General features: G+C 49.0%; 1 protein-coding gene across 1 annotated transcript in view; it reads right to left on the reverse strand.

The window, feature by feature from the left end:
• Positions 1-7,824, reverse strand: part of MTPN (myotrophin) — a 29,177-nt gene extending 21,353 nt beyond the window's left edge. The window contains exon 1 of the mRNA XM_075855853.1: positions 7,599-7,824. Coding sequence (XP_075711968.1) covers positions 7,599-7,670 — 72 coding nt within the window. The 5' untranslated portion in view covers positions 7,671-7,824. The remainder of the gene's footprint in view (positions 1-7,598) is intronic.
• Positions 7,825-10,903: the final 3,079 nt, after the last annotated feature.

Genomic DNA, 10,903 nt, shown 5'->3' on the forward strand with positions numbered 1-10,903 from the left:
GGCATTAAAATCTAAATGATCATCCTAAGTTATCCCCCCTACCTCTGCTCTTTCTTACTGCTCTGCCTACGCAGGTGTCTGTCCTTATTGCAGTGCTGGTATTCTATTTATGCACCAGGAGTCTCAGGATGAACAGTGCTATGAGGTATGCCCTTCCAGTAGGTGCTGCAGGACGTGGAGGTATGAGAGGACAACATGGAGAACCGGCAATAAAGAATTGCAGACTGGGTGGAGGGAGAAAAGAGGAAAGGAAAGAGGAAAGGAAAGAGGAAAGGAAAGAGGAAAGGAAAGAGGAAAGGAAAGAGGAAAGGAAAGAGGAAAGGAAAGAGGAGGAGAGGAAAGGAAAGAGGAGGAGAGGAAAGGAAAGAGGAGGAGAGGAAAGGAAAGAGGAGGAGAGGAAAGGAAAGAGGAGGAGAGGAAAGGAAAGAGGAGGAGAGGAAAGGAAAGAGGAGGAGAGGAAAGGAAAGAGGAGGAGAGGAAAGGAAAGAGGAGGAGAGGAAAGGAAAGAGGAGGAGAGGAAAGGAAAGAGGAGGAGAGGAAAGGAAAGAGGAGGAGAGGAAAGGAAAGAGGAGGAGAGGAAAGGAAAGGAAAGAGGAGGAGAGGAAAGGAAAGAGGAGGAGAGGAAAGGAAAGAGGAGGAGAGGAGAGGAAAGGAAAGAGGAGGAGAGGAAAGGAAAGGAAAGAGGAGGAGAGGAAAGGAAAGGAAAGAGGAGGAGAGGAAAGGAAAGGAAAGAGGAGGAGAGGAAAGGAAAGAGGAGGAGAGGAAAGGAAAGAGGAGGAGAGGAAAGGAAAAAGAGGAGGAGAGGAAAGGAAAAAGAGGAGGAGAGGAAAGGAAAAAGAGGAGGAGAGGAAAGGAAAAAGAGGAGGAGAGGAAAGGAAAAAGAGGAGGAGAGGAAAGGAAAAAGAGGAGGAGAGGAAAGGAAAAAGAGGAGGAGAGGAAAGGAAAAAGAGGAGGAGAGGAAAGGAAAAAGAGGAGGAGAGGAAAGGAAAAAGAGGAGGAGAGGAAAGGAAAAAGAGGAGGAGAGGAAAGGAAAAAGAGGAGGAGAGGAAAGGAAAAAGAGGAGGAGAGGAAAGGAAAAAGAGGAGGAGAGGAAAGGAAAAAGAGGAGGAGAGGAAAGGAAAAAGAGGAGGAGAGGAAAGGAAAAAGAGGAGGAGAGGAAAGGAAAAAGAGGAGGAGAGGAAAGGAAAAAGAGGAGGAGAGGAAAGGAAAAAGAGGAGGAGAGGAAAGGAAAAAGAGGAGGAGAGGAAAGGAAAAAGAGGAGGAGAGGAAAGGAAAAAGAGGAGGAGAGGAAAGGAAAAAGAGGAGGAGAGGAAAGGAAAAAGAGGAGGAGAGGAAAGGAAAAAGAGGAGGAGAGGAAAGGAAAAAGAGGAGGAGAGGAAAGGAAAAAGAGGAGGAGAGGAAAGGAAAAAGAGGAGGAGAGGAAAGGAAAAAGAGGAGAGGAAAGGAAAGGAAAAAGAGGAGAGGAAAGGAAAGGAAAAAGAGGAGAGGAAAGGAAAGGAAAAAGAGGAGAGGAAAGGAAAAAGAGGAGAGGAAAGGAAAAAGAGGAGAGGAAAGGAAAAAGAGGAGAGGAAAGGTAAGAGTAGAGGAAAGGTAAGAGTAGAGGAAAGGTAAGAGGAGAGGAAAGGTAAGAGGAGAGGAAAGGTAAGAGGAGAGGAAAGGTAAGAGGAGAGGAAAGGAGACCGAGACACATAACACACGAGAAAAGGAGAGAGCGAACGAACGAACGAACGAACGAACGAACGAACGAACGAACGAACGAACGAGGCAAAGAAAAGGAGGGAGTCACTTGGGTCACTGATTTTATGAGGCCCACAATAAGGACTTTTACAGACCTCAATAGAATACCCAAAAATTATCCAGCCCCAATTTTCAGGTTTTCAGAGAGACCTACTGAATGACAACAAGCAGAGATCTTGAAAACCGTGAGGAATACAGAAATTATATTGGAAACTTGTATAAATTAATTATAAAAAAAAAAAAAAGCAAAAACATTAATTTTCTGAGACCGGGCGACCCCTTTAAGCTCTGCGATATATTTACTGTACTGACCGCGCTCCTGTCCGGTCACACCTCACCCCTCCGCACTGACATGACGTCCAGGAGACGATTGTGGGACGTCAGCAGGGAGCGAGCGGCGGGGACGTCTGCACTGCCGGTCACACGTCTCTCCAGCCTGCAATGGCTGATAACAGGAAGCAATAGGTTGTGTTATATTGTACTGCAGATGCAGAGGAGTTGAGGGATTCCATTCAATCAAATGGGAGAAACTTTCAGACGTATCACAAGACCCACAAGTCCGCGGTAAGAGATGGAGGCGGTGAGAAAGTAAAACCACCATCCTCCCTGTGTAGGGGGACAGGATGAGAGTTCTGAGAAACGCAGCTCGGTCCTCACTGACGAGACGAGTGGATAGGTCACTGCCGCAAACAGCGGCACACTGCTCTCCTGAAATACTCTGTGTTGCTGAAAACCATGTTTATTCCAGCCCGTGAACCCCCTACTTGTCTCCCCTCCCCTCCTCATCATTACCACAAGAGGGCAGGTTACTGGCTCAGAATCAGCACATTATTCTCCTGAAATACTCTGTGCGGCTGAAGGTTGCTGCTGCTTCCACCGTTTGTCTGTGACGTCCCACTTTTCTCCCATCCCCCCACATCATTACACTGCCCCTGTCACATTCACACACTCCTCTCCTGAAATACTCTGTGCTGTCCTCTCCTTCTCCTGTGATGGGATTGGATACAACATGTACCATCCCTGCCCACAATAAATGGGTGACATTCGCAAACGACATTCTACCACAAGCGAAACACCGAAACCGCCGAATAAAAGAGCGGAGGGGAAGTTATACTTGAGAAAGTTGTGGGGAGGGGGATGATATAGATCTCGTCACATTCATCCCCAGCACGGACCTGTTAACACCACTTATTAAAGGGACACTCCAGCCAATACACATATGCCAAGTGCAAGGCCTGAGGGGGCGGAGCATGTCTTTGAATCTGTGTCATGCCCCTCCCCCTCAGATTCAGGCCCTGGACTAGGCATAACAATATTTTTCCTGAAGTGTTCCTTTAATGACATTTCACGATTCTATGATGTGCTCTCCAGTCACATCCAAAGCTGCTAAGCTGGCCATCGTTTAGCTCCTCCCAATTCTCAGACACGTGACCTATCAGTTAATCTCTATCTGTCCAAACTCCTCTACCGTCCAACAATGCCCTGCTGTCTGGTAACCCATAGAATCGCCAATTTTGCTTTAGTTGTGATTAGAGAAGAAAACTTAATGTAACTCAATCAGTACAAAATAAGTGAAGCCGAGCATTGAGATGCGGTTCTAGGCCCCGGTCACACACGTATCCTCTGTCGTGAGCAAATCGTGGAAGACCCCGATAATGACAATTACACAGCCCCTGCATACAGCAGCCCAGATCTCAGCTTCCTAAACCCGCGATAACTACACCCGATGAGACATCGCGGACGTCGGGTTAATCCTACAAGCAGGACAGGGACTTCTTGCTGGACGGTGATTCATAAAAGCTAAAGAATCAGGTCTAATGTGTCCTAAAAGTATTACGGATGATGATCCATGCCCTGCCCCATCCCACCAATCTGACTGCTCATCCTGAGGATCCTGGTTCACGGACTGAACCTCCAGGGAAGGCTTTACAAGGAGACGGTGAATGATTACACCCCAGCCTCCCTTTTACTGTGCGTGAGAACTCCGGACCCCCGCAAGAGCGTGTAGATTCCATGTAGTCACTTGCTGGCTGTGTCCTCTGTCGCTAAGCAACAGCACGGCCAAACAGAGAAGCGAATAAAATGATTCATTAGCATATCCAAAAGGAACCCTAATGAACGTTTTAGGAGTTTCCCCAGAATAGCGGGTTTTATTCACAGTGCAGAGAAATTCCTTTAGTCTGGAATTTGATAATCTGACAAACTAAAAAACCTGGCCTGATGTGTAACTTGAAATAGTGTCCCCCGCAGTCTCTAGGAAGCCAAAGCACTAAACCCTACCCCCCAGTAGTCACAGCAGGCCTTCTCCTCTCCATTAGTGACACCCCCCCCCCATAGTCACAGCAGGCCTTCTCCTTTCCATTAGTGGCCCCCAGTAGTCACTGGAGACCTTCTACTTTCCATTAGTGACTCCCCCCAGTAGTCACTGCAGACCTTTTCCTTTCCATTAGTGACCCCCCCCCCCCCGAGTAGTCACCGCACACCTTCTACTTTCCATTAGTGACCCCCCCCAGTAGTCACAGCAGACCTTCTACTTTCCATTAGTGACACACCCAGTAGACAGTCTCGACTGGTCAACCTGATGACCATTTCTTGTCCAGAGCCAATTGAGGATGCGTTCACACGTGGCAACAGAAATCTGCTACATGTGAACCTGCCCTTACAAGGAAACACGGTGACTGACGTGATGTTCGTACGGATCCGGCCGGTTATCTCCGAAGGTTCAACATCCAACTGATCGTCTATAGATGGTTCAAAGCTATTGGCCGCTCTTAGAGCCGACCGGGTGACTCACAGGGTAATTGTCCACTTATCTGTCACAATTCAGCAAATAAAGATTAATTTATTCTGTAACTCAGGATAAGTAATGTAATGTATGTACACAGTGACTCCACCAGCAGAATAGTGAGTGCAGCTCTGGAGTATAATACAGGATGTAACTCAGGATCAGTACAGGATAAGTAATGTGATGTATATACACAGTGACTCCACCAGCAGAATAGTGACTGCAGCTCTGGAGTATAATACAGGATGTAACTCAGGATCAGTACAGGATAAGTAATGTAATGTATGTACACAGTGACTCCACCAGCAGAATAGTGAGTGCAGCTCTGGAGTATAATACAGGATATAACTCAGGATCAGTACAGGATAAGTAATGTAATGTATGTACACAGTGACTCCACCAGCAGAATAGTGAGTGCAGCTCTGGAGTATAATACAGTATGTAACTCAGGATCAGTACAGGATAAGTAATGTAATGTATGTACACAGTGACTCCACCAGCAGAATAGTGAGTGCAGCTCTGGAGTATAATACAGGATATAACTCAGGATCAGTACAGGATAAGTAATGTAATGTATGTACACAGTGACTCCACCAGCAGAATAGTGAGTGCAGCTCTGGAGTATAATACAGGATGTAACTCAGGATCAGTACAGGATAAGTAATGTAATGTATGTACACAGTGACTCCACCAGCAGAATAGTGAGAGCAGCTCTGGAGTATAATACAGGATGTAACTCAGGATCAGTACAGGATAAGTAATGTAATGTATGTACACAGTGACTTCACCAGCAGAATAGTGAGTGCAGCTCTGGAGTATAATACAGGATGTAACTCAGGATCAGTACAGGATAAGTAATATAATGCATGTACACAGTGACTCCACCAGCAGAATAGTGAGTGCAGCTCAGGAGTATAATACAGGATGTAACTCAGGATCAGTACAGGATAAGTAATGTATGTACACAGTGACTTCACCAGCAGAATAGTGAGTGCAGCTCTGGAGTATAATACAGGATGTAACTCAGGATCAGTACAGGATAAGTAATGTAATGTATGTACACAGTGACTCCACCAGCAGAATAGTGAGTGCAGCTCTGGAGTATAATACAGGATGTAACTCAGGATCAGTACAGGATAAGTAATGTAATGTATGTACACAGTGACTCCACCAGCAGAATAGTGAGTGCAGCTCTGGAGTATAATACAGGATGTAACTCCGGATCAGTACAGGATAAGTAATGTATGTATACAGTGACTCCACCAGCAGAATAGTGAGTGCAGCTCTGGAGTATAATACAGGATATAACTCAGGATCAGTACAGGATAAGTAATGTAATGTATGGACACAGTGACTCCGCCAGCAGAATAGTGAGTGCAGCTCTGGAGTATAATACAGGATATAACTCAGGATCAGTACAGGATAAGTAATGTAATGTATGTACACAGTGACTCCACCAGCAGAATAGTGAGTGCAGCTCTGGAGTATAATACAGGATATAACTCAGGATCAGTAATGTACACAGTGACAACATAATATACATCTATAAACCTCCCAGCAGCCACCTCTGTGCTTTTCCTGCTCATTGTTTGGTCTGAGTCAGATATCGTATAACCTGTCCACAGCTTGGAACATTATAAATAAACGCTTCGTCCTCCTCCTTCTAAACTTACAGCCTATGGATGCCGGGATTCCCGCAGTAAGTGATCACATAATCCTCCAGCGCTTCCCTTATTGATGTAATGTGTAAAATTAGCTGCGAGGAGACAGATAAACGCTCTATAATAGCGGAGCCTCGGGCGGGAGTCACTAATGATTGTACCAGGTAATCGCACAACTAGAAATTCCCTAATACAAGACCAGAAAAGCCCCATGGGCTACAGAGTCGGGGGCTGGGCAGCAGCAACCTGTGGCTCTCCAGTTGTTGCAAAATTACAACTAACAGCAGAACGGTCAGGACAGGATGGGAGTTGTAGTTTCAGAACAGCAAGAGAGTCAAAGGTTGGACAGGAAGATTTCAGCTCTGAAGAATTTTAAATGCAGCTCTGGACAGACTAAGGCCCCATGCACACGACCGTGCCCATAATCACAGCCGCCCGCATTTTTTAGGCCGTGCTCCTTTACAAAGTATAGAAGGACGGCCCGTAAAATACGAGAAATAGGACATGCTCCATAATTCCCATCCGTAGCGCTACGGAAAGGTGTCCGCAACCAACAGAACCGAATGGGTCGTCCGCGGTTTTATGGTCGTGTGCACGGGGGCTTAGACTGAATCAATAATAAGTACAGACTTTTAATGTCGATTCATGGGGTGTGTAAATAATGCTGAACGATGGACATCCCTTATTCTGCAGAACATTGCACCCACTGAGTTGGGCCACACAACCCACCAGATTTAAAGGGGAGCTCCATTAAAAAAAAACAAAAAAAAACAGTTATCAGAAAGTCCTCAAAACGTACTAATAAATAATCACTACAAGCACTGGGCCAGAAAACTACTCCAAAATTAGACTAGATTAGGCAGCCATCTTGGAAAAGACCCCACTTATGGAGGCGACCGCACTGGATTTCCACCAGTATCCCAAGTCATATCACAGCAGGGCTAAAAGGGGCTGAGGGTACATAGAGGTGGTCCCTAAAACAAGCTCCCCAGCGACAAGCTCAACACTAGGGGGAGCTGCCTCACAAAAGGGGGGGTCCTGCTGGGTGGACAACCCCTTTAAGTGAATCTGCTTTGGAGGCGGGAAGGGAGAAGGGACACCCAACAATCATCATCTCCTTTCTGGAGAGTGTCGGACAGCGTAGTGGGACTATATAGGGACTTCTGCGCCATCCACCACTTCGTCCTCCATACAAGTCAGTGTAAAGTGGGCGTGGCCGTCACAGTCATGTGACATTCCCAATTCCTTATATATGAGAGTTGCAAAAAAAAAAGTTTACTGGGTGATATGTTGCATCACGTGACTTGTGACTTTTCTGCCCCCCCCCCTCAGGGTCTAACTTGTCCCGCTCCCAAAAGAGAACCCTCCCCCTCATACATATTATATACACAGGGACTGACAGGACTTCTCCTCACCCCGGAAATAAACTCCTTCACCGCGTCCAGGTCCCCGTTCTTCAGCGCCCACATCAGTTCTTTGTCACACATGGCTGGTGGTGAAAGCGGCGGCGTCACAGGCGGGAGAAGAAGACACACAGCGCGGGCCTGGCAGTGACAGCAGCCTCCGGGGCCTCTATCTATCCACTTCCCACACACAGGACCGCTCAGCCCCGCCCTCTCGCTGCGTCGTGACGTCACCGCGCACGGCTCACGTGACTGCCTGACGCAGCCTAGAACGCGTCTCCTAGCAACGACCGGCTTAGCCGCATTTGACGGCGGAGGTGCACTGGGGACGGGAGGATCATGAAGCTCTTGGAGACCTGATAGAAGCTTTTCCAAGCCTGAGTCCAATAATGGCTGCCGGAATTAGGTCGGTTGCTTTGGGCAACAGCAGCATTTATCTTATTCTGGCTGAAATCTACGAGATATGCCATAAATGTCTAACAGATGCGGGTCCCAGCTCTGGGACTCTTACGTAACACCGGAACGGGCGATGGTCACTCGCCCCGGTTGGTTGAGATGGTCACTCGCCCTGTCCCGGTTGGTTGAGATGGTCACTCGCCCCGTCCCGGTTGGTTGAGATGGTCACTCGCCCCGTCCCGGTTGGCTGAGATGGTCGCTCGCCCCGTCCCGGTTGGCTGAGATGGTCACTCGCCCCGTCCCGGTTGGTTGAGATGGTCACTCGCCCCGTCCCGGATGGCTGAGATGGTCACTCGCCCCGTCCCGGTTGGTTGAGATGGTCACTCGCCCCGTCCCGGTTGGCTGAGATGGTCACTCGCCCCGTCCCGGTTGGCTGAGATGGTCACTCGTCCCGGTTGGTTAAGATGGTCACTCGCCCCGTCCCGGTTGGTTGAGATGGTCACTCACCCCGTCCCGGTTGGTTGAGATGGTCACTCGCCCCGTCCCTGTTAGTTGAGATGGTCGCTCGCCCCGTCCCGGTTGGTTGAGATGGTCGCTCGCCCCGTCCCGGTTGGCTGAGATGGTCGCTCGCCCCGTCCCGGTTGGTTGAGATGGTCACTCGCCCCGTCCCGGTTGGCTGAGATGGTCACTCGCCCCGTCCCGGTTGGCTGAGATGGTCACTCGCCCTGTCCCGGTTGGCTGAGATGGTCACTCGCCCCGTCCCGGTTGGTTGAGATGGTCACTCACCCCGTCCCGGTTGGTTGAGATGGTCACTCGCCCCGTCCCTGTTAGTTGAGATGGTCACTCGCCCCGTCCCGGTTGGTTGAGATGGTCACTCGCCCCGTCCGTTAGTTGAGATGGTCACTCGCCCCGTCCCGGTTGGTTGAGATGGTCACTCGCCCCATCCGTTAGTTGAGATGGTCACTCGCCCCGTCCCGGTTGGTTGAGATGGTCGCTGGCCACCGTATCCAGGTGGAGAATGAATTGAGAGATGGCCGCGCTGCCCATTCACTTCTATGGCCGGAAACGAAACAACCGATCCCGCTTGCTCAGCCGTTTCTGTAACACCCATAGAACAGAATAGAGAGAGCGCGACCACCTCCCCCATTCATTCTATGCCAGGTGGGACGGGGGTCGGAGGAAACCTGCCCGTTCAGGAGATTGGCGAGTCTTAGAGCTCGGGACCCGCATCTATCAGACACGGGATATGCCATGAATGTCTAAGGTGGGAATAACCCTTTAATGCCCAAAGTATAAAACGTTGTATTTTCCCAGTGGGTCACGTCACATGACGGTGGCGGCTGCTGTGGTGACATCACCGTGGTGCCCAGTAACTGCCTGCCTCACGTGATGTCACTAAGGACTACGCGTCATCACATTGGACTGTAGAAAGGGCGGCAGGAGACCGGATTTTTGTAGAATTCGACAGCGTTGTATTTTATTTGACTTTTAGTGGATTATTTCCTCCTATTATTTATGAATCTGCCGGACTTTTCCACGCTGACCAGCAATTCTTTATACTTAACCCATCGTTGGAGAACACACAGGCACGATAGTTGTGCCCTTAAAGGGGGCAGCAGAAATAAACAGGAACTCTTCAGTGGCGACTATCAAAATTGTGGCCATTTAACCCTTCAGGCGCCATAATCAGTATTGACCAGTATGGCAGCACAAGGAGTCCCTATGGGTCTGTATTACGGAGCTGCAGGCAGACGTGTGCGCCGCTGTACGGTGGGTGCTCCCGCGTATTCTACCCTAGAAGCCTTGTTTACCTTGGCAGCAAGCAGAGATCTTGAACACAATGAGGAATTAAAACGCAAATGCGCCAAAAAACTGGCATACAAGCCGTGCGCCAGATTTGTTACGCCATACTAGGTACTTTTTGAAAAATACGGCGTGTTTAAGTGGAGTCCTAAAATGCGCCAAATTCATTAACGACGTGCCCCTCAGTTTTGGCGCAAAATACTGGTCTAAAGTCAAGAGGAGGCGTAAGTTAGAGAAAAGTGTCAACGTGTTCAGCAACTTGCGCCAAATCTATCACGCAGCGAGCGTCACTAAAATAAATTTGGCGCATCTTCTGCCTGTTCCCGCTTAAAATACGCGACAGGCAGAAGACGCGCCAAATGAATCCTTATGGCGCACGGTGTGCGATAGATTTGGCGCATCCTGCTACAGATTAGACACTTTTCAGTTTGTTACGCCATCGATCGGTTGGCTTACTTTATACCAATATTTGCGGCAAAATTTTAGTGCACGCCATTAATAAATCTGCCGCGTTTTACGAATCTGCTTAGCCACACCCTCTTTTCCAGAGACTCTACAAAGGTGTCTAGAGAGGCGCAAAAACACTTAATAAATGTGACGCACGGCATGCGCGCAACTTTTGCTCGCCCCGTCCCGGTTGGCTGAGATGGTCACTCGCCCCGTCCCGGTTGGTTGAGATGGTCACTCGCCCCGTCCCGGTTGGCTGAGATGGTCACTCGCCCCGTCCCGGTTGGTTGAGATGGTCACTCGCCCCGTCCCGGTTGGCTGAGATGGTCACTCGCCCTGTCCCGGTTGGCTGAGATGGTCACTCGCCCCGTCCCGGTTGGTTGAGATGGTCACTCACCCCGTCCCGGTTGGTTGAGATGGTCACTCGCCCCGTCCCTGTTAGTTGAGATGGTCACTCGCCCCGTCCCGGTTGGTTGAGATGGTCACTCGCCCCGTCCGTTAGTTGAGATGGTAATGCCAAAGGTGGGAATTACCCTTTAAAATGTAGAGGTTCCCAAAATGTGAAAAATGTAAACGGAAAATGACAGGTGCCCTTTAAGAACATAGTCAGTGTTTAAAGGGGAATTCCACCCTCTAGACCGTGCATCTGACCTCCGAAACAGAATGGGCCG

This window comes from Rhinoderma darwinii, chromosome 3 (genome assembly GCF_050947455.1).
Source record: "Rhinoderma darwinii isolate aRhiDar2 chromosome 3, aRhiDar2.hap1, whole genome shotgun sequence".
Classification (NCBI taxonomy): Eukaryota; Metazoa; Chordata; class Amphibia; order Anura; family Rhinodermatidae; genus Rhinoderma; species Rhinoderma darwinii.